Genomic DNA, 24,046 nt, shown 5'->3' with positions numbered 1-24,046 from the left:
GAGTGCAGGCGTTTCAGCCGGTAGGATTTCAGAAGAGGTTCATTTCCGGCGTCACCGGAAGCCAGCTTGAAAATGGCGTCTCCCTCGTTAGAGCGGCGAGAAAAAGGGGCTGGAAAAAGTGAATATCGTAACCAGAAGCCAAAGCCGGAGAACCAAGGTGATGTTATGTGGGAACCGAAGGCTGGGGTTTGTGGACGTTGAATTGCGATTTTTTTTTTTCTCGTTGCTTGTGGACTTATAAAACCACCTGGAGCCTGTGCTGTGTATTTGAGTACCAGAATAATGGCTGAAAAGATTGTTGGCCGGGCCCACAGGAACGACTGGCCGATATGATGCCACCCACGTGTTCCTAATTCATTCCTTTTGCTAAAGGGTCCCCAAAGCGAAGCCGTTGCGGAATACGTCTTCTGTAAAAGGATGAGTGTTAAGAAAATGCCGAGGGCGCCGCGGAACCTTGTAGCCTACAGGGGACTGAAAGTCATTGAGGGAATGAGGAATAGGGTGAGGTGGGAGCAGGTAGTTCTGATATACAGGAGTGGACTCTGATAATGGGGTGAGATATGGGGAAAGGAGCTATCTGACATGTCCTTAGCTCTAGTTTGTCAGTAAAGACATTTTGAAAGATTTATCAATTCTTGTTTGTCAGATTGCTAAAATACTAGACGACACAGCCGTTACTCTTTAGGTTGTGCTACCTTTTAATTGTTAACTCCTGCGTTGTAGTCTGGTTTTACCCGTTTTCTTCAGTATGAATGACAGAAAAGTCAGAAATAGCCTGGGGATCTGTTCAACCAGGCTCATAGGAAGTGTTAAAAACATTGAACTCTCAATTTAGATGCATTGGGAAAGTATTCAAGGTTTCTTTGTTGTTGCTCATTAAATGATTATGTAACTTACATAGCAGAGGATACAACTTACATATAGTTTAATAAAACCATGCAGGAAACTAGCATTCAGACTGTTAAGTAAAATAGAGCCATTACCGTACTCCTCAAACCCTTACGTGCACTTATCAGATCATATTCTCTTTTCCTGTATCAGAAGTAACCACTCTGAATTGTGTTGCATTCTCTTCCTCTTCTTGTAGTCACGAAGTGGCTTAATTTTGGCTCTTTTTAAATTTTATATACGTGAAAGTGGACCGTATGCATTTTTCTGTGTCTTAGATTTAGCTTTGTTTTTCAAACAGGGTGATACTTGTAGGTGTAGTTTTAGTCTTTTCACTGTTATGTGGTGTTTCCTTGTATGAAAATACCCCAATTTTTTTTTTTTTTCATTTTACAATTGGTGGACATTTGGATTGTTCCTATTGCTTGCAATTATAAACAGTACTGCTAAAACATCTTTGTACATGTCTTCTGGTTAACGTGTTCAAGGGTTTCTTTAGGATGTGAACATAGAATTGGAACCACTGAAGTGTAGGGTGTGTGTAAGTAATGCTAACCTTTTTCCAAAGTGCTAGTGTCAGTTTTGTTCCCACTAGCAGTGGACGAAAGTTCTCATTGCCTTACATTCATATGAATACATGGTGTTATCTGAATTTTGAATTTCTGTCATTTTGGTAGGTGTGAAATGGGATCTGGTTGCAGTTTTAATTTCCATTTTCTGGTCACCTATGAGGTTGCCTATCTTTTCACATGTTTTGGGGCTTCCTTAATTGTGAAAATCCTGTGTATTTCTTTTGTCAGTTTTTTTTCTGAGGTTGTAGTGGGGACTTTACAAAAATTGATCCATAGCCTTTGAAGTGTTTAAATTGGATAGGGACTTGGTCAGGTAAGCATTGTAAGTAACCAGTTGCAGTGACTCATGCCTACAATCCCAGCACTTTGGCAAGCTGAGGAGGGGGGATTGCTTGAGCCCAGGAGACGAGCCTGGGCAACATGGCAAAACCCTTTCCCTACAAAAAAAAAAAATACAAAAATTAATCAGCCTCACAAGTAGTACCAGCTACTTGTGAGGCTGAGGCAAGAGAATAGATCACTTGAGTCCAGGAGGTCCAGGCTGCAGTGAGCTGGGATGGAGCCACTGCACTCCAGCCTGGGTGACAGAGCGAGGCCCTGTCTTAAAAAAAATGTAAATGATATATAAGTAATCACTTTTGTGGAATTTGTGTTCTTTAAAGAACATTGGAGCGTCCTTTATATGAAGACTAGCCAATTGTCTGTGATTTGAACCAGAAATAGAAATACTAAAGTGGATGTGAGTATAAGCAGAAAGTTTACCTGTCTGAGGTTGATAACATAGGGTAATGCCCTGCTTTTCAAATTTTACTGTGCTTAAGAGTCTCCTGTTGAGCACGGTAAAACACAGACTTCTGTCCCTCGTCGAAGAGATTCTGATTCAGTAGGTCTGGAGTGGGGCCCAATAATTGCATTTCTGACAGACTTAACAGTTTATGCTGATACTGCAAGTCTATGGAGCATACCTTTTAGTGTAACTGAATTAGAGTATAGCTGTTGAATTTAAGGAGTTCTTAAAATTCAGTACCAAGTTTTTAAAATACATGATTCAGAAGATAATTTATGGCCCTTAGGCATTTTCTTGTAGTGAAAGGAGTCCCAGGCTGAGTCAGCTTTGTGCTCCCTTAGGCAAGTCTCTTAGCCTTTTTAGACCATCTTCTGTAAAATGAGAATAATAATACAGATTCTACCTTTTATAGGTATGAAAGGCATGTGGAAATAAGGCATTCAAAACGCTTAGGAAAATCTATAATTACCAGAGATTATTAACTGAAAGATAAAGTAGAATCCTCTTTCAGAAGTTGTATACAAACACACACACCCAGGTTCCATACACTCCAGGAAAGTCAGAAAGGTTAATTATATTTAGAATACTAAACAAAATGGCATTGAGATCTTCAGTTTTATGATAGTGTAATGCAGTACACGTTTCTGGAGTGCCTACTGTGTGTCTGGCATATGCCAACTGGCATGAAGAGGGATTCTGCTCTTAAGGAACTTTGTCTTATGAGGCAACTGAAGTGTGTACAGATAATTTTAATACAGTGAATTGATAATGACAGAGGAATGTTCTTCGACTCTTGAATCATATAAAAAGCGGGGAAAAGGAAATGCAAGGAGTACTGGAAAGCTTGTGAATATGTGCATAGGATGTTCATAAAGTGTCCAAAAGATAGTTAAAATGTGATGTATAAATTTTTTCCTTTCTGTAGATGAGTCAGAACTCCTTACTGTTCCCGATGGTTGGAAGGAACCAGCTTTTTCCAAAGAGGACAATCCCAGAGGACTTTTGGAGGAGAGCAGTTTCGCAACTTTGTTCCCAAAGTACAGAGAAGCTTACCTGAAAGAGTGTTGGCCATTGGTGCAGAAAGCCTTGAATGAACATGTATGTGTATCTTATAATAATACATTTATTTGAGACTTTGCTCTTGCTTATGCCTTTAAGTGTATGTATGCTGATTTTTTTAATGGTGCTAACATAGCTGGTTCCTTTGGTTCCTTTGGTATTTTAAACTATTTAGGTACGTTTTCTTCTTACCTAATGTTCATTTGTTTTTAATTTTATGAGTAATAAATTACTTTGAAAAATTTGCATACCTTTAATATTTCAGGAGCTTCACAACTGTCTGAAATTCACCTGTGAAGTCCCAATTTCAGAATGCCTGCTCCAGGCCATGATAGTTGTCATGTATCTGTCCCAGTCTGAGCTGAGTCGTGTTTCTAATTGGATTACTTTTCATCTTAAACGGAAGATGTGGATGTGTCCAGCTTTTCCATGTTTATTGCTGATGCTATGCCCCTAGATAACTGCATTTTTTTTTTTTTCCAAACTGGGTATTGAAACCCATTAGTATATTGAGAAGTCAATTTAATGGCTATAAGGAGCCTTTAGAAAATGACATATCGCATGGTAAAAGTATGTTTTTTTTCACATTGGCTTAGTAGTATATGTGTGTGTGTGTGTACATTTATTAGGTTGTGATGTAAAATGTGTTTCTTACTGTGGGACTGCTCTGGAGTTGGTGGTGCCATTGTGGGTGAAGGTGGCTCAGCAAGCTGCAGGTTGTGTTTTATAGCTGCGTCTGGGATTGAGCTCTTTTTTTTTTTTTTTTGTAAACTCATAGAGACCCAACCATATATTGAATTGTTCAACACTTAAGTATGTTGAAATATTTTTGAGATTATGCTCACAAGTGAGAAAATAGAATTTTAATTTGCTTTGTTGAAATCTGTTTTTTCCTGTTGAAAGTTAATGCTTAAGTTTTCTAATCATTGCTTTTTTCTGAAACTATGTTAATTTGCTTTTACTTAGTATTTAGTCCCCTGATTAGCTAGAAAAAAAGTTTGAAAGCAATTCTTACCCAATGGAGCAGATGGTAGACTGGAGCTGGGTCCAGAATAGGGAAGCTGTACAGCTTTAGATTTTTATCTTAGTCAGATTTTAAGTATGACCCCATTTGTTTCATTTATAATTTTAAAATTAGAGGCAATCTGTATTCCAGTGGGTACAAAGTATTCTAAAACCAAGTGTAAATGGTTTCAATTGCTCCAGTTTCTTATAGTCTGTAAAATGTGAAAGTAATCGAGTATTCATTATTTATACTTAACTACCTAGCTTCTTCAGGGAAGTAATTGATAGGAATTGAGAGGTGACAGAAATTAATAGGTTGGTTAGGGTAGGCTTTATATTTATCTAAAAATAAACTCATTTTTAGACAACTGCTTGTTTGCTCTTTCCTTTTGTAGCATGTTAATGCAACCCTGGACCTGATCGAAGGCAGCATGACTGTTTGTACTACAAAGAAGACTTTTGATCCATATATCATCATTAGGGCAAGAGATCTGATAAAACTGTTAGCAAGGAGTGTTTCATTTGAACAGGTAAATCTAAAATTACAGAGACTTTGCTTTGTTTGCATCAGTGTTAACCTATAACATCCCGTCTTTTCCTCCTTCCACCATCAAGTTTTCGTATTTGTGCTTAGATACCAATAGCATGGGCTTGGGAAATAAATGTAATTGTAAAAACTATTGATAATGTCTTTTTGTTTGTTTGTTTTGCAAAAGGCAGTACGAATTCTTCAGGATGATGTTGCATGTGACATCATTAAAATAGGTTCTTTAGTAAGGAATAAAGAGAGATTTGTAAAACGAAGACAACGGCTTATTGGTCCCAAAGGATCTACATTGAAGGTATTTTTTTATTAGTGGAAAACTTGAGTCTCTCCCTTAATAATTTTTCAGAGTAATGAATTTTAACCTGATCTCTTGATACAGGCATTGGAACTCTTAACTAATTGTTACGTTATGGTTCAGGGAAACACAGTTTCAGCCATTGGACCTTTTAGTGGCTTAAAAGAGGTGAGAACTATGTATTATCCTCAATTCATTTTCAGCAGAGAACAAATAATTTGGTTATAATATAGTTTATTGGATAATGCTTTATAATTTTATTGTTTTAGAATGTGCTTTGATTTCCCATTAGTAAATACTTGTTATGTCATATAATTCAAGGGAATCATCATTTCTGGACCCTAACATGTTTTGGCCAACTTTGGCAACTATCGAGACATCCATTTCTGAATTAGAAGGTCCACACACTATTACTCCTCCCACTATAACATTTAAATGAGCATTTGAGATCTTCAGTCTGTAAAACATGAAAAACATGGAATAGTCACATATGCCCAAATGACGGGAAAATTGAGCAAAAATCCAGTTATTTGCAGTAGTGTATACAGCCAGTAGAGGTCACACTCTGAAAACTTTTCTTCAAGATATATTTTCTTTTGTTTGAATTTTAGTATAATGTTTAATAACTTTTCATGAACATTTTAACTTTGTAAATGTGAGAAAATCTGTGGAGCAAATGCTATTTCTGTTAACTCCTTTTGGTACTGTTACTGTCTGGATCTGGCTTGTGAGGTTGTGCTTCCTTTCCAGGGCCTTTAATAGTAATCCTATTGGCCCTTTTTGTCATAAATTGTCTGCTCTTTTCTCATGGAGCAATAATTAAGTATATTGAATACTTTAGTTTTATAAAGTCTTTAAAATATTTAATTCTTACAATAGAGTCTTGAGGTATATGATTTTATCTTTATATTACAAATGAGAAAGCTGGAACAGGAAAGTGACCTTCCTGTATGCAGTGGCAGTCCTTGTATTCCAGCCCTCTTCTTCCTAAATCACGTTGCTATACAGTGTTGTATTAGTTCTCTGTGCTACATTTTAGCAGTAATTGAGAAACTGTATTGTATTCAAGGGAGGTTTGACTGCCTCTATGAAAGGTCTAGATTAATTATTTAATTAAATTATTTAACTTGATACCCATTACCTGATTAGATATTTTGCAGTATTTATCCTCTTCTCCATAGCTCATTAAAATCCTTGTGACTAATTCATTTTTCTTTGCAAATTTCAGGTTAGAAAAGTAGTCCTAGATACTATGAAGAATATTCATCCAATTTATAACATTAAAGTGAGTGGTAATTATATGTAACTGTACCAGTGATTATCATGCTTCTTTTAGCTACAGAATCCTTTCTTGAAATTAAATGTTTTATGAAATTCTAATGCACAAACAGATAAAGCAGAGCTATTTTGGGTAAATTAGGGGTAGAATTCAGCCTACTTAACTCGACCCCAGTTTTGTAGGTACTTCTTGGAAGCTCTCTATGGAGCACAGTGTGAAAACTACTGAAGGGGATAGTGTGTAATGTGTTATATAGTTCTAATCAATGAAAATAAGCTTCACAGAATTTGTTGTAGATCATATCAATGCAGTTTTCTTAGATTATGCACCCATATATTTAAAGATATGATCTTTCAGAATTCTGCCTTTTTCTATTACAATCTGGAATATCTCATGTTGCATTAAAACCTTTTTTTGAATTTAACACTCAAATTGTAGCCCCTTTGAGAGAGATCCATTATATCCCAGTGTGCACAAAGTTTGATTATTCTTGGAAATGTAACCATGGTATATAGAACTATAGAACTATTTTATGATGGGTTTGTTGAGCAATCCACTTAAATTTGATGAACTTAAGTTATGAAGTCACTGTTAGATTAGGGGGAAAGTGATTTTGAGTTACACTGGGATATTGTAGATAAAAACAAAGCTATATGTCTGATCCCTGGTTTGTATCCTCTGATGTTCCAAGGTCTAAAATTTAAATGGAATAGGGAAATGTGAAAGTATTGGTTTTCTGTAATCATGAGAAAGTTTACTTTTGTCTTTTTCTATGATGTTTCAGTTGCTACTGAAAACTTCCTGCTTGCAGAGAATATCAGCTAATTAAGAACCCTCCCTGCTTTTATAAGTTGAATTATAAATGTTTTAATGAAATAATAGTTGAAAAGTCAGTTTTATTTTCATCTCATTTAACAATTCTGCATTTTGTAATTAAATTTCTAATGGTTTTCTAATAATTATACATGTTTGTGATAACTTATCTTTTTCCTTATGTGATTGGTTTAATTTCACCAAAGGAACTAGGAACTGTTTCTTTTATTATTTATAGAAGCAATATTTATGTCTGAGTTTGATAAATGTGTGACTTTGGAAAGTAAAAATTTTTACTTTGTTGCATGACTAAAGAGCTTAATGATTAAGAGAGAGCTGGCAAAAGATTCCGAATTACGATCACAAAGTTGGGAGAGATTTTTGCCGCAGTTCAAACATAAAAATGTGAATAAACGCAAGGAACCAAAGAAAAAAACTGTTAAGAAAGAATATACGCCATTCCCACCACCACAGCCAGAAAGTCAGGTTAGTACTAGATGTTGAACTTTATATGAAGGGAAATCTATTTTAGTGTATTTGGTCGGAAACTTTATTGAAGGTTGTTTCAGGTGGGATATGTGTATCTATATTGCGTGTATGTGTGCAGAGCTATAAGAAACTGAGGGTAAATATAAATAGGTGTATTTTGAGTTGCGTGCATGGGGGTGTGCAGTGGGGCCTTCACATTGATTATAAACTGCATTCAGGCGGTTTGTGTCCCTGTAGCCACTGTAAATGTTCCATGGATAAAAGTTCAACAATTTAGTCTGCAGTACTCTTTTCTCTGCTTTGGCAACATTCTTGTGACTGTATGCTCTATGATTGTTCTAGTTCTGAAATCTTAAATTGTAACACCCACCGTTTTTCTAAGTTATAATTCCTTTCCATTTTGTCAGCTGTCTTCTGCTTCATTTCCTTTCCCACCATGCCCAGTTGCCATTTTGTTCTTGCACATCATTGTTTTGATTCATGCCCCTTTTTACTTCTGTCACACCTTCTCAGCAAAACTCTAAAACTTGGATCAGTCTAAAAACTTGACTTCTTCCCTATAACGTGGCTACCAACTTAGGTTAGAGAAAGTTTCATCTTTGGATTAAATTCATTCAAAATTCATGTTTCCTCTTAATTCTCTCAGTGCCCTTCCACATTTAGCATATGACTTTGCATTTTATTGAAATATTTGAGACCACTAGATAAGAACCCTTTTCTGTTTCCTCTTCTCTCACGTCTGTGTTTTCTTCCGCCTGCATCAGCCTTTTCTGTGTGTTCTTTGAATTCCATCTTCACCTATCTCCTGGGGGTTCTTGCTTCATTATTCCCTTCCTTGGCTATATCCTAAAGCCTTCCCTTTCTACTTCTGCTCAGCATGTGAACTCACTGATTTCTATGTCTCTTTTTTCCACAACCATGTTTGGAGTCTTTCAAGGAAGATTTGATGATTGATGGGAAAAATGATGATCATAGTGAAAAAACAATGGAAGTGTTGGATCATGGAGGAAGTTGATAGTAGTTGCAGGGAAAGGAGAGTGATGCAGTCATTAAAGCATGCTTCCATAACAGCTGCCTTACTTCTTATGACCCTTTCTTGGAGTTAATTGACTTATCTTTCTTCCTTAGCTGTGTAAGCTTCTTGAAACAGTGATGTCTCGATTGACTTGTTCTTACTTATTCATTATGTGACTGGGCAAGTTATTTATCTCATCTGTACTTAAGTTTCCCCATACCTAAAATGGGAGTAATGATAATACCTCTCTTAAAGAATCGTTAATGAGGATTAAATGAATAATTGTAAAGAGCTTAGAACAGTGCCTTAGATATAATAATGCTGTATAAGTGGGAGACAGGTCGGTTATGCACATTTTACATGTTGGCTGTATATTGAATGAACAAGCTGTTGCTTTTGCTAATTAGTCACCAATTCCTGATCGTTCTGGCTTTTATTCTGCATGCCACTACGTTTATTCCAGGCTCTCATCTATTCCTCATTGCTCTCCATTAAAATTGTGCTTTGGTCTTTTCAGTCTTCTCGGAAACCCACAATCATTTCTAAATCTTATCCCTCCTACTTTGTCTGCCATTGAAGCTTTTCAAATTTTCCCAAAACTCTCTCTCCAGTTTCTTCTCACACTTTCCTGAATCAGTGACTTTCCATACCGTATCCCTGAACTCCTCTGGGTTGTATTCCGTGGAGGTGCTTTCCTACCTCCACACTTTTGTGTATGTATTCCCCTCAGCTTAGACTCTGCTTCCTTTATGTCACTATCATTTTTATTAATACATCAGTTTGACCCCATTGTGTTTACCCTAAGGATATTGTGACTTGCTTAGGACATGACTTCTCCTCTACATTATTTCTGATGTAATTGTAAATACTGTTTTCAACAGATTGATAAAGAATTGGCTAGTGGTGAATACTTCTTGAAGGCGAATCAGAAGAAGCGGCAGAAAATGGAAGCAATAAAGGTACTTTATGTCTAGCTCACAACATTAATAGCAAAGTTCATAGATACTTGAATTATTTAACTATAAATACATTTAACTAATGTATTTTTTATTTACTAATGTAGGCTAAACAAGCAGAAGCCATCAGTAAGAAACAAGAGGAAAGAAACAAAGCATTTATTCCACCTAAAGAAAAACCAGTTGTGAAACCTAAGGAAGGTAATGCTTTCTGTGATGTAAAAGTCTTTATTAATTATGAAAAGTAAACCCATAGTGAATTTGTCTGAATCTCTTTAAGAAATAATCATATGTTTTCATCAGTTCTCTTAGCATTTCATTAATTACTGATCCTAAGGACTAGAGGCAGCCAATGCCTGTTTCATTGCAAACTGGATTGACAATCCTCTCCTGACCTCTGGTCTGTGCTTAGGAAAGACTGTTTGTTGTGAAAGATACAAACCCAGGGCAGCCAGTATGTCTTCTGTAGAAATGCAAGCGAGACGATCCCTGAGCTCTGCTGTCATGCCTCTCAAAGAGGAATTATCAGAAGTTGTACTTTTTCTTCTCTTTCTGTGATTTTGGCTTAGAGTTTGGCTTCTATATTGGTAACATGGATTTCTCATCACTTTGGACTAAAGGACACTGACAGGTCTTATTCAGGAGCTATTTATTAGTGTGAAAGTGATAGTGGTTTTTAAATGGCAGAAACCGCAATCACTTTCCCACTAACCTAGTATTTAAAAGACACTAAGAGAAAACATTCTCATAACATTTCTAGTCTCATTCTGATGCATCCTCTCCTCTTCTGCATTTTTTCCCCCCTGTGGTAACACTTGTCCTCTTCCCAAAGTAACCCTCCAAAGTGAACGGTGACACTGAGGGGAGAGGGCCCCCCAGCAATATTGTACAGACTTGGTCAGAAACAGATATAATACATTATCTAACATATTGCTTGTTAATAGTTTTAAAAATACTGTATTCTGTGGTAGATTATTGGTTATATGAAAGGTAAAAATGTCATAAGTATTATAATTTCCAGTTTGTACAACCTGTCAGTTGAGTGCTTTGAAGGTACTCAATAGCTAGTTAACCTAATGTAGTTTCTGCACACGGTGGAGGCTTTAACTCTCTGTGCTTCTCAGGTTGCTGGATAGTTTGTACATTATGATGTTTGAATAGTAAGAAAAAGTTGCATTCTTTTTCACTGCTTCCTTTCTCTATTTTGCTCCTATTTTTGTCATTGATTAGATAGTTGGGTCCTGTTAGGGGAACTTCCAAATATGCCCAAATTGTCTTTATTACCAAAATGTTGTTAAATACAGCAAACTCTTGTTAAATAGAATACTATTAGTCATTCATTGAATTAATATTTGGAAAACTTTAAGTTTTTGTGTTGGTATTAGAGGAAGTAGATTTTGACCTGTAGCTTATGGTTAGCTGATTAAACTTACTGAGAAGGGATACATGTAAATTATTTTAATGTGCAAGATGGAAAATAATGAGGACTCAAAAGTTCCAAAATGTGGAAAAGAATGTAGGTAAAATAATTTAGTCTGAAGTAGGATTTAAGGAAATAGTCTTAATATAGTAATTGGTTAATAAAAAGTAATAATCCAGTAATTGGTTCAATCAATCATGCCATTTTTATGTATTAAAGTATTTTATGGTTTTATTAGTCTGAATAAATTTCTGACTCCTTTAGGCAGGTGTTTTTATATTTTATACTGTGATTTTTCAATTATAAGGGGACTCTGAAGTTACTGCTTTAAAATATATTCTTTGTTTTACTTGGTAACATCTAAAGTGTTACATGTATTGTGCTTTTAATTTGTCTAGCTTCTACTGAAACTAAAATTGATGTGGCCAGCATCAAGGAAAAGGTTAAGAAAGCAAAGAATAAGAAACTGGGAGCTCTTACAGCTGAAGAAATTGCACTGAAGATGGAGGCAGATGAAAAGAAAAAGAAGAAAAAAAAGTAACATACCCCAAACTCCTTGACTAGAACTATCTCCTTTTGTAAAGGATTTTGAGATACCGGGCATTAGTTGCCTTATTTGTGAGAAATTTTCTGAGGGTTTTGTTTTGGTGGTGGTTGTTCATAGAAGAGTGTTCTTTATAAATTATTACTGTGTTTTTTGAAAATTTTTTACTAGAAAGTGGTATATGAAAGTGGTATATATATGTCTTTGTATACATTACGACCATTGTGATTATCCATTAAATCCAGTGTCTGATGCCATTGGTTAGTCTTCAGATATAATGATGTCCTAGCATTTGATGCTCCCTTTAATGATAACAAACAAATATTTAGGTTTATCCCTTTTGAAAATTTGGTTTTACTTTTAACAGTCCATGAACAGAAAAATAAGGCCTCTAAAATCAGATCCCCTAGTTACTCCTCTGTTCTGAATCTGGGGAAGTGGTAAACCAGAAAGACATCAGGTTGCAAGAGAACAGGGAAAACCAGATATTTAGAGTCGAAGCAGCGTGCAAAAAGTAATAATGGCTACCGGAGTTACTAAGAATCACCTTAACAAGTGCTACTGTACCTTGCTCATTTTGCAGATTTAGAAGCTGAAACATGGGTTAGGTTACTTACTGAAAGTCCACCTGTGGCAACCTGCAAACAATGCTTATTTATAGAAAAGTGGGAAGTAAAGATGAGTTTATCTGATAGTTAGGAAGTTTCTTCTTTTGAGTAAGAGTATGGCTGCAACATATACTTTTTTCTGAAATGTTTTAAAATAGAATTACACCTAATTGTTATTCACTGTTATTGGTTAAAAAAAAAAAGCCATATTTGAATAAGGTTGATATTTGGGTTTTTTCTTTCCTGGATTGTATTAGTCCAAAAGAACTAAATTAGGGTACTTGTGCTGTACCAAAATGGTAATTATGACAGACAGTATCAGAATTACTGAATTAACAATGAGAAAGAGAGAAGTGTATCTGTTACGTGGATATATGGGCCAGCCTGGATGCACAACAGAGTAGTAACCTGTGAAACAAACATAGAATATCCTCTTAGACATTGTTCTTCATAATGCACTGACAGAATTCACATAGCTCTTAATGAAACAATTTAAGATTGATGTACATACGTTTGACTTGATCTCGCTGTTGGTTAACTGTAAAATTAGGGAGAAGAAAGAAAAAAAATTAAAAGGGTTCATACAGGTGAGGGTTTTATTTTAAAAAGCTAAATCTTTAATTGTAACCATTAACTGGCTTTGGTCTTGGCTTTATTGCAGTGACTTTCCGAGTTTATTCAAAATTTTTTGAACTGACTGAATCAACTTGGTATTTTTAAGTTGACTTTTTATATAAACTTTATAAACCTTTTATAGAAAGGAAACTATACCATTACTATAAATGGAAAATCACTTTACATGTAACTAGCAGGTAATATAATTTAAAAAATAAAAAATATTAGAAATAATGTGAGAAATTTATTAAAATATATTTCTAAAAATAAGTTTCTTCCTGAGAAGAGTGATACTGTTTATGATGAGTCCATAATAAAAAGACAGTGACCTCTCTTTCATCCAGTCTAGTATGTCACTAACTCATCATTACGATGTTTGGCTATCAAGTCATTAATTACACCGCTCCTTTCCCTGAGCTTTATTCAAATTTTGACATTCAGAGCACTGGGAAGAAATAAATTCCACAACTGCCTTTAGCCTTCTGGATACTTTCTTTTATGAAATAGAAACCTTTTCCACAGCAGTTCTGCAGCAGTCGCTAATAGATGCTCGTGGTAGAACCCATCAATCATCTGGTCCTCTGGGCACTTGTGAGCATCCCTGGTCTTCATACCTGTGAGTAGGCTTTGTCTGTGGTGAATTACTGTAAAGATGCTACCCTCACTTTTCTTGGCAGTTAGTCCATGAAATCAAGAGTGTGATGTTCTAGTTATTTTTTCTTATATATATATATATTTTAAATGTTCAGTATTCAACTACTGAAACAAATGTACATCTGTGAACTAGCTAAAATCATCTGATGTACCACTACTATGCCCAGCACATTTTTAAAACAGTCCTGATTTGGCGTCCAAGGGTATTTGTTGAACTACCAGCAGTATCTAGGAGACCATGAAGGAATTTATGCTCCAGTGCTAGCCATAATTTGTCTGAGATGGAATCTGTTAAATAAAAGCTTTTATCTTCTAACCTTTACCTTCATCAGACCTTATAAAAGGTCAAATGGTGATCCTTAAGTTTTTTAGTCACATCTTACTTATTCAGTATTAGTGCGAAGAGTAGAATACTTTCAAGTAAGCCTAAAGTTACATGAAAACAAATTACATAAATCTAACTTTGAGAATAGGAAATTAGTGACAAGATCAATCTGTAAGAGCACTTATCTGAAATAAATGAGTAACGAGTTTCACATCTTATAAACACAAGTTAGCATGTGTTTTCTCAAGAGTCCAAGGGTTTTCATTATTGGACTAAAGCTTTAATCTTCTAAATGTTACTCCCCAAGATTAAAGATCATCTCAAGTTAGATCACCAAAGATCAAAAGCTAAAACCAGAAGTATTTTTGTCATTGTGGTGGTGGTAGTGTTACTAATTGCCTAAATTTTTAAAGGGAAACTTATTTTTTTCATTGGACTGTTTCATTGAAAAAATAGAAGCAGAAACTTGCCCAAAGTCACAGTGGTCGAACTGGAAATTGCACCGAAACTTGGCATACTGGTTCTAAAATCCAAAGTTTTAGCCCTTATGTATACTGATTAACTTGGAGGGAAGAAATATATATATGTTTTGAGGGGCTACAGCAATGTGAAAAGAAGAATTCAGTGAATATATGTTGATACCTTGATATTAGCTGCATTGTGGCTACATGTTAACTGAGTTTCCTTCACAGGAGTGATATGAGTGAAATAAAGAATGGACTGGGAGAAAAATGGCTCAGAAAACTTTGCAAAAGTACTATTGTGTGTAAAGATAAGTATTCAATATTAAATGGGAAGGAGGAGAACAAGCAGTTTAATAGGTAAAATTTTATAATTTTAGGCCTGGAAGGGACCTTAGAAAACATGTGAGCAATGGAACACTTCTTTCCAAACTAAATTTCACGCAGTGAAACTTGGCCCACTCTGTCCTTCCTCTATTCTAAGCACCCTACTCTAGCCCGGCTGCTCTGAGTTCAAGTTTGTTACAAATATGGACACAAAAGTACCACAGGATTTGCACAGTTTAATAGAAGTTTCCCCTTCACACCATGGTAAAAATAAAAACATACTGGGATGGAAGGGCTTGTATCTAGAACAAGAACCACAAGTAAACTCTTGGCCAATTACTAATATTTCAAAATCACAAAGCAAAATTTTGCTTGGCTGTTTAGTAAAACATCCTTGGAAATTTACCTGCATGCAGGTTCTACACTTCTTCATTAAATGCTATCTGGCTAATAAAAAGTGCCATGTTGCAGCTTTATTTTCATTTTTTGGACATAGACCCTCACTGTGTCACCCAGGCTGGAGTGCAGTGGCATGATCTCTGCTCGCTGCAACCTCCACCTCCCGGGCTCAAGTGATTCTCCTGCCTCAGCCTCCTGAGTAGCTGGGATTACAGGGGCCCACCACCACACCCAGCTAGTTTTTGTATTTTTAGTAGAGGGGAGTTTTACCATGTGGCCAGGCTGGGCATGGTGGCGTGGTAATCCCTGCTACTTGGGAGGCTGAGGCAGGAGGATCGCCTGAACCCATGAGATGGAGGTTGCAGTGAGCTGAGATTGCACCATTGCACTCCAGCCTGGGTGACAGAGCAAGACTCCGTCTCAAAAAAAAAAAAAAAAAAAAGAGAATTCTGTTTGTTTGGATGACCTGTTTTACTTAACTTCTGATCTGGCTGAAATTAACAAATCTTAGGAATCTTAGTCTACAGTTTCTGACAGTTTTTTTTTTTTGACCAATGAGAACTAAATAAAAAGAATGTGATTTTCACATTTAAATTTATCTTAAACGTATTCCTAGAACAGTAAGCCATTGGTTTAATTGCTACTTGATGCCAGTTTCCTTGAAGATAGCCGTTAGGATAAAACATGGTTTCACTGTTAATTCTGTAGAAAGTTACATGTTACTGTTACATTATTCTATTGGTAGATTGTTCCTTTTACTCACCACAGAGATTGTCCAAACACTTGTCATTATTGGGGCAGGCACTGCAGGTGGCTCCTCTCTTATATGGCCAAGTTGGGTAATTGCCTCTGTAAAGTAGAAGAAGGATGTCCATTAGGAGTTTTTCAGTTTTTTAAAATTGTAATTTACTATGAATCTTTAAATAAATCCAGAAGAATAGTAAAGTACAAAGGTTCAGAGTTGGTCATAGAAGTGAGGACAGGAAGGCAGAAATGGACAGCTGCTAATATTTGCAGAGTTCATTCTATGTACCTATGTCTATGAACCTGTTTTAATCTGTACCCCATTTAATTGTGACAGCTCTGGGAGGAAGTTACTGTTTGTTTTACAGATGAGACAAAAGATGTAAGATGCCTTTAATCACAACTTACACATTTCAGAGTCAGAGGAAACCTGGATTTAACTCCAGGGCTGTGCTCCCTCTCTTTACCTACCCTCTGGCCTATATGATTACTGCCATTCAAAAAACTGTCCATCTTAGAAAAGCTCTGGTGACCCACATTCAATCTTCTCAGTTGGTCAACCATCCATAATTTTCCCTGGATAGGAGCCATTTGGCTGGTGCCCTCCAAAAAAATAATAAATAATGGTATGGGGGAATTTCTAAAGTGCAAATTGTTTTCACATACAAGATGTAATATGAATAATAGCTACTAATTAGTGAGCACTCACCATGTGTTTGTCTTTGTTCTAAACAACCTTGAATGAAATAATCTTCACAAAAACCCTATGAGGAAGTTCCTGTTATCTATTTATCCCCATTATATAGCTAGAGGCTGAGTTACAGAGTGTAATTAATTGACCAAAGTCACAGACTAGAAAGGGAAATAATATCCAAGCATTTTATATCCCCATAAATATCCTCATAGTAGTAATGGTGAGAGGCTGCACATTTATCTCAGTGAACCTGCCAATGCACTAAATTTTTTTGGAACTCTGCTTTTGGAAAAAGTTCTAAACTTTTTTTGTGTAATTGTACCCTTTGGCAGTCTGGTGAAGCCTATGGGCTCTTTCTTAACATAGTTTGTTGTTAAATGCATAAAATACATAGGATTATAAAGGAAACCAATTAAATTGAAATAGTTATCAAAATATTTAAAACAAGATTTGTGATAAAGTAATATGTGCTTCTCTATTAAGATCTACCGGGGGGCTATTAGTTTCAAAGTAGTGATGAACATAAACTGTATTTTGAGATCTCTGCAGCAACTGAAATATGGTATGAAAATATGATATTCACAAAGATGATACTGCTAAGTCGGATCACATTGATTGCTAATATGACGGTGGAGTGTTGTCTTCATTCATAATGAAAGGAAATATTATTTTTAATAGAGGTTAGTGAAAATAAAAATAAAACAATTTTTTTCTAATCGAAGTTTATGGCCCTCCTTTCCCCAATACTCTACAATTACCTCCAAAGTTGAGAACTCTCACCTTAGACACACAACTTTATAACGACACCTTATTTCCAACCCCAAATATATGTTCTTATCTCATTTTGCTCCAAATTTTAAGTTGCTTCAGAAATTAAATTTGTCCTGTGCTTACTCTCCGCCATGGAAAAAAGGTAATATAGTAGCAATTCTGATAGCAATTTCAAAAGAAGTCCAAAATAGACATTAATAATTGGAATGTCTTTCATTGTTAATAAGCACAGTATTTATTAAGTGGTTTAAGCTCTAGAATGGTTTTAATAAAATCATTTATGATACTTAGTTGTGCATTCCAAACTGTAAAGGAAAAGGTAAAAAATCCTACTTAAAAATAAGCTAAAAACCAAGACAGTTGGTGCGGTCTATGGAAATGGTAGTATTCATCTCGGGAGAAACATGCTACTGGAAAGGCCTGGATTTGTCTAGATGGGAGTCATTAAGACTGTGGGAACTAAAGTATTCAGCACAATAAAGCAACAGGATATTTCAGTGTTTTCCCTGGCAGCCTGAGAGAGAAGAGGGTTGGGGTTCTGGCACCCAGGGGAAGACAGAAGACGAATCTTTAAAGAAAAAGATAAATATGGGTAAGGGTCCCTAAGGCAGTGATGGCCTAAGCACATTGGTACTATCTTCACTATCTTGTGGTCAAAGTTATTTCCTCTTCTGTGCTATAATCCTCTCCTCCACTAATCCACTCTGAGTAAAGAACTGTTATACACCATACCCTTGTTCATGGTGCCCAGGGGAAATGAGGAGGAGAGTGTTACAGGCAACGGGAAGATTAAGCATCCTAGCCCCCATTCTAAGGTATCCTCAGAAATACTGAGGAGGATACTGGACTTCCTAAGATTATGTGGAATGGGGGCCTACAACTTTTTTTTTGTATATAGGAAAAGAATACCTCAGAGGGCAAAGGGAAATGAGGACATTCCTAACTGGTCTCTGTTTTACCTTTTCTGCTCTTCTAATCCATTTTCCATCCAGACTGATCTCCAAATTTAAAAGTCTCATCCCTCCCCTGCTTAATATACTTGAATGGCTTCTTATGTAAACTTTGCCGTGATCTAAAAGTTCCCGCTAGGTCTGCACTGCCTTCCTCCCCCCGTTTCATCTGTTTAGCAGACCGAGGGCACCGGTTTCTGTGATTTAAGCTTGCCAAACTTTTCTTCACGGAAGTTTTGCTGTTCTTTTCTCCACTAGACAGCTGTTGCAGAAGTTCTTATGCCTGATTCCTTCTCATTCTTCATGGCTAAGCTTAAATATATCACAGGAAGCCCTTCCCTGATTATTTTAAATAGGGGCCTTTCCTATTGAAAGTTTCTATTACAGTATTATTTATAATTGCCCCTAATTGCCCCTAAAATGATGCAGTTATTTTATTTGTATTTTTATTATCTGTTTGCCCCATAAATACTACTCTCATAAAGGCAGAGACTGCCTTATTCTCCTTTAAAGCTCAGTAAACAAATATTTGTTGAATAAATGAATATTTGAAGTTAGTCTTTATGGAAGCATTATAACTTTGGTTATAAGTTTTATAATTTAATATTGTTTATAACTCTGAAGATAAGTGAGTCTAAACCAGGAAAATTTACATTTGTACTTTGACATAATGAATAAAAATCATGAACACTTATAAAACATTCACCATTGCCAAGCATTATATATACCTGGTATTTTACAAAGCCTTCTCTTGTCACTTTCACAGCTACTCTAAGTGGTAGGTGCTGTTATCCTGATCTACTGGAGATTAAACAGATTCAGAGTTAATTTGTCACACAGTAAATTAACTGTATCTTAACCATTAAAAATGTCATATGAGGCCAGGTGTGGTGGCTCATGCATGTAATCCCAGCACTCTGGGAGGCTGAGGCAGGTGAATCACTTGAGCCCAGAAGTTGGAGACCAACCTGGGCAATATGGCAAAACTCTGTCTCTGCGAAAAATTAGCTGGGCATGGTGGCGTGTACCTGTAGTCTCAGGTACTAGGAAGGCTGAGTTGGGAGGATTGCTTGAGCCTGGGAAGTTAAGGCTGCAGTGAACCATTAGCAAGCCATTGTACTCCATCTAGCCTGGGTGACAGAGTGAGAGACCCTGGTCTCAAAAAAAAAAAAAAAAAAAGTCCTATGAAAATTTACCACTAACTGAATTTGTCTAACTGGCATTGTCTAGTTTTTTCTGGGTTTTCTTTATTTTCCAACTCTGAGATATTCAGTCAAAGCTGTCATCTTCTGAATGACGCTTGGTTTGTCTCCTCCTTCATACCTACAGCACTCAGTCAGAATATTGAGTATGTCTTCTGCACATTACTTCAGGGAAATGGCTTGCTTTCAGCCAATCTCCAGGAATCAAAAAATTCAAAGGCAACAAATTAAAGATCGTTATATATACTGCAAATGGTTGAAAAAACTTTAAAATATAAACAACTTTTTTTTTTTTTTTTGAGGCGGAGTCTCGCTCTGTCGCCCGGACTGGAGTGCAGTGGCCAGATCTCAGCTCACTGCAAGCTCTGCCTTCCGGGTTTACGCCATTCTCCTGCCTCAGCCTCCCAAGTAGCTGGGACCACAGGCGCCCGCCACCTCACCCGGCTAGTTTTTGTATTTTTAGTAGAGACGGGGTTTCACCGTGTTAACCAGGATGGTCTCCATCTCCTGACCTCGTGATCCACCCGTTTCGGCCTCCCAAAGTGCTGGGATTACAGGCTTGAGCCACTGTGCCCGGCCAAAATATAAACAACTTTTATAAATAAGAAAAACTAGTAGAAAAATGGTTAGCTTACATGGTTCACAGTAAGAGGAATATAAATAGACAATTATGTGAAGAAATTTGTAATTACTAGTAATCACAGAGATGCAAAAGAAAACAAATGAAATGCCATTTCCATCAAATTAGAAAATACTAAAAAATTATAATACCTAGTACTGATGATGGAATACAAATTGATAGAATGGTGGAATGTAATTTGGCAATATGTACTTAAAGCAAAAATGGTCACAGTCTTTACATGCTAGTATCTTAAGGAATTACAGGGAAATAGAAGTGACTGAAGATTAAATGTACAAGGTTGTTCATATATTAAAAGAAAATATAGTGAACAATCTAAATTCTTCAACAGGATAAACTGTTGTGGTACCATCAAGAGCATGGACTCGAGCCAGACAGCCAGATCAAAGTCCATCAGTGATAATCACTAACTGTAGGACTTTGGTGAGGTTGCTCATCACGTGTGTGCCTTGCCGTTCTTATTTGCCAAATGGGTAGTAATAGGACCCATCTCATAAACTTTTAGTGAAGATGAATATATGTGAAGCACTTTAACAGTACTGAGAGCATTGTAAGCATTATATAAACAATCTATCATTTTTAAGATTAAAATCACTTAAAATTTTGATAAGGGGAAAATTTTCACAGCATAATTTTAAGTGAAAAATAGAAAATGTATATTTTCAGTATGATCAGTTTTCTAAATATGTGTATGACACAGGCACACATATGTAAGTTTAAAGAAAGCAGAAGGAAGGTGTTTTCCCTGTTTCCCAAAGTGGGAACAAGTATCTGTTTTAAAAACAACTGTCAAGGATTGTAAAACTAGTTCAACCATTATGGAAAACAGTATGGCGATTCCTCAAGGATCTAGAACTAGAAGTACCATATGACCCAGCCATCTCATTACTGGGTATATACCCGAAGGATTATAAATCATGCTGCTATAAAGACACATGCACACGTATGTTCATTGTGGCATTATTCACAATAGCAAAGACTTGGAATCAGCCCAAATGTCCATCTGTGACAGACTGGATTAAGAAAATGTGGCACATATACACCATGGAATACTATGCAGCCATAAAAAAGGATGAGTTTGTGTCCTTTTGGGACATGGATGCAGCTGGAAACCATCATTCTCAGCAAACTATCGCAAGAACAGAAAACCAAACACCGCATGTTCTCACACATAGGTGGGAACTGAACAATGAGATCACTTGGACTCGGGAAGGGGAACATCACACACCGGGGCCTATTATGGGGAAGGGGGAAGGATTGCATTGGGAGTTATACCTGATGTAAATGACGAGTTGATGGGTGCAGCACATCAACATGGCACAAGTATACATATGTAACAAACCTGCACATTATACACCTGTACCCTAGAACTTAAAGTATAAAAAAAAATAAAAAAATAAAACAGTAAAAAAATAGATAAATAAAAACAACCGTCAAAAGTAAATGAAATAGGTTATATAAGTTGAGGAATTTGTTTTGAAAATTGTATAAAATTGCCAAGGTTTTAATAAACCAATGAATATAACACCAGTTCTTCCACTTTGGTATTTTATTACCATATGCAATTTATGTCCCTGACAAACATTTTAGTCTTACCACTCTTAAGAATGTGTGCGTTATGTATTTAGATAGTATATATAAAGGATGCACACACTCTCTCTCTCTATCCAGGAAAAATGTACCAGAATGTTAATGAAATATATCTCTGGGCAAAGGAATTAAGGGTTATGTTAATTTTTTCTTTATACTTTATTATGCAGATTTTCTATAATGAAGAGGAATACTGCTAAAATAATTTTTTTCTTGTTTTTTTGGGGGGCGTCTACTATAAACCGGTTGATTCAGGCACTTACCCTGGTCCGTAGTTGCATATAAAATGTGCTCCATTGGAAAGAGCATCAAAGCCAGAAACTTTAGGGCAAAGTTGAACTGCGCAGCCAACTTTGTAACTATCTGCCCAAACAACCTGAAAGGAAACAAGGATTTTTAACAGAGAGAAACTATAAGATAAACATTGGGTATGACTAGGTCTTCATAAACATGGTGAGGTATATCCACTCTAGTTACAGTGCTTAAAACCCAGGAAGGTTTAGATGTTCAGAAATCAGCTGGATAGACCTGTAGTTACTATTATTCGGGGGGAGGAAGTGTATGAAATAAACGATAAGATAATTTTTGACTGTACAATGAAGAAATAAAACAGGGTAATGCAATAGAGAGTGATTGCTGGTGAGGTGGTGCTGATTTAACTTGGTTGTTCAGGGAAGACATCTCTGAAGAGGATGCATTTGAACTGAGACTTGGATGATGAGGATGCAGCACTCAGGACACACATTGGGGAAACTTAAACAATGGAGGAAGAGCATTCCAAGCAGACGGAACACCAGGGAGAAAGGCCCTGAGATGGAATTTGCTTGGCATTATAAAATGGCACGAATAAAGCAAGTGAAGCCAAGATCTGATGAGTTGGGGAGAGTTGTAAGCAATGAGGTCAAAGGCAGAGAAACCGATCGCGGAGATTCTTGTAAGTGCTATGTTCTTTTTCGTGTTTTAGATCACTTTGGTGGTTACGAGGTGAACAGACTGAGAAGAGCAAGGGAAACAGGAAAGAGGTAATTTTGGAAGCTGTTTCAATGGTACAAGAATGAAAAGATAGTGACTCACACATGGGTGATGCCAGTGGAGTTCCCCAGAATGAATCAGGTTCATGGCTCAGCTTAGAGGTAAAGCTAAAAGGATTTGCTTTTGTTTTGAGTGTAGGGTAAAAGGGGAAGAGATAAGGTTTTGGTTTGGGGCCTGAGAAACATTTACTGAGATGGAGAAAACTAGGGAAGGAGGAGGGTAGGTGGGAGCATGAGCAGGGGTTTTGTTCAGAACTTGTTGATTTTGAGATGCCTAATAGACATCAAGTGAAGATTGACTTTGTGGCTGCAGTCCAGAGGACAGGGTAAGGCTAGAGATGTAAATCTGGAAAACATGGGGCAAGATTAAATCACACAGGCAAATATAATAGATCAAGTAAATGAGAGTCTGGGATAATGAGAGCAAACACAAAACCAGCCTGCAAAACAGACTGAAAAGGAGTGGTCAGTGATGTAGGAGGGAAACCAAGAACAGAGAGACCTGTACTGTTACCTGGGATCCAGCACTCAAAAGAGCCCCATGCTTGGTTTAGGTCAGTGCTGTCACATAGTTTAGCACCTTTAGTGGTGCTTTCCCGTTGCTTTCTGAACAAAAGATTCCACATTTTCATTTTGCAATGGGCTCCAGAAATTAAATTAAATAGCCCATCTTGACCAAGAGTGTTTGGTGTCACAGAAGCCTAAAGAAGAGTATTTAAAGGTGGATACAGCCAGCAATTAAATGCACTCCTTTTTACAGCAGTACCCAATTACATTTTAAATTATTTTATACTCAAGTTTTTGAGCAATTTTGTCATAAGAACTGTGCTAAATACAGCGGACACAAAAATGAATGAGCTAGAACCAGTGGGTACATTCACAAAACTTAGGAAAAAAAGCAGTCATGAAATTCATCAGGCGAGGGTATGACCACTGTCAATAGGAAGTGAAAGATGCTAAGGACATATGTGGTACGGTGCCTTTCTCTGAAGAAATGAGGTGGAGCTAGAGCTGGGATGAGCTGGTCTGGAGTCCTCCAGCAGAGGGCAGCATCCTGTGTGAACCTAGGGTGGGGCTGACCCATTGACAAAACTGAAAGCAAAGCCAACGTGGCTACAGAAAACGAAGAGTTTACTTTAAAAATAAATGAAATTCGCTCCCTGTATCAGGTGTTGGAACTAGAGCAATTCTATTTTGGTGGTGTGGGTTTTTTTTTTTTTTTTTTTTGAGACAGAGTTTCTCTCTAGTTGCCCAGGCTGGAGTGCAATGGTGCGATCTCGGCTCACCCACCACCTCCGCCTCCCAGGTTCAAGCGATTCTCCTGCCTCAGGCTCCCAAGTAGCTGGGACCACAGGCGCCCGCCACC

At 36.7% G+C, this 24,046-nt stretch overlaps 2 protein-coding genes across 4 annotated transcripts in view; one reads left to right on the top strand and one right to left on the bottom strand.

Moving 5' to 3' along the window:
- Nucleotides 1-14,597, top strand: KRR1 (KRR1, small subunit (SSU) processome component, homolog (yeast)). Of its 2 annotated transcripts, XM_011929361.1 has the most exons (10): nucleotides 1-157; nucleotides 3,173-3,345; nucleotides 4,707-4,841; nucleotides 5,028-5,153; nucleotides 5,238-5,321; nucleotides 6,382-6,438; nucleotides 7,561-7,731; nucleotides 9,631-9,708; nucleotides 9,813-9,906; nucleotides 11,524-14,597. In XM_011929361.1, exons 1-10 carry the CDS (start codon nucleotides 73-75, stop codon nucleotides 11,664-11,666), a joined length of 1,146 nt encoding a protein of 381 aa, XP_011784751.1. In that variant the 5' UTR covers nucleotides 1-72; the 3' UTR covers nucleotides 11,667-14,597. The 2 variants fall into 2 exon arrangements, with proteins under 2 accessions (XP_011784751.1, XP_011784752.1); XM_011929362.1 differs by lacking the exon at nucleotides 7,561-7,731.
- GLIPR1 (GLI pathogenesis-related 1) overlaps nucleotides 11,771-24,046 on the bottom strand; it is a 19,588-nt gene continuing 7,312 nt past the window's right edge. Inside the window, exons 4-7 of one of the 2 annotated variants that reach the window (XM_011929364.1) lie at nucleotides 21,913-22,025; nucleotides 15,822-15,907; nucleotides 12,789-12,815; nucleotides 11,771-12,685 (exon numbers count right to left, since the gene is read on the bottom strand). In XM_011929364.1, the coding sequence (XP_011784754.1) occupies nucleotides 12,602-12,685; nucleotides 12,789-12,815; nucleotides 15,822-15,907; nucleotides 21,913-22,025 (310 nt within the window). In that variant the 3' untranslated portion in view covers nucleotides 11,771-12,601. The remainder of the gene's footprint in view (nucleotides 12,686-12,788; nucleotides 12,816-15,821; nucleotides 15,908-21,912; nucleotides 22,026-24,046) is intronic. The other variant, XM_011929363.1, reaches the window with a different exon arrangement.

Source organism: Colobus angolensis, unplaced genomic scaffold (assembly GCF_000951035.1).
Source record: "Colobus angolensis palliatus isolate OR3802 unplaced genomic scaffold, Cang.pa_1.0 Scaffold80, whole genome shotgun sequence".
Lineage (NCBI taxonomy): Eukaryota > Metazoa > Chordata > Mammalia > Primates > Cercopithecidae > Colobus > Colobus angolensis.
The sequence above is the reverse complement of the archived record's forward strand: the minus strand, read 5'-3'. Positions and strand labels throughout refer to the sequence as shown.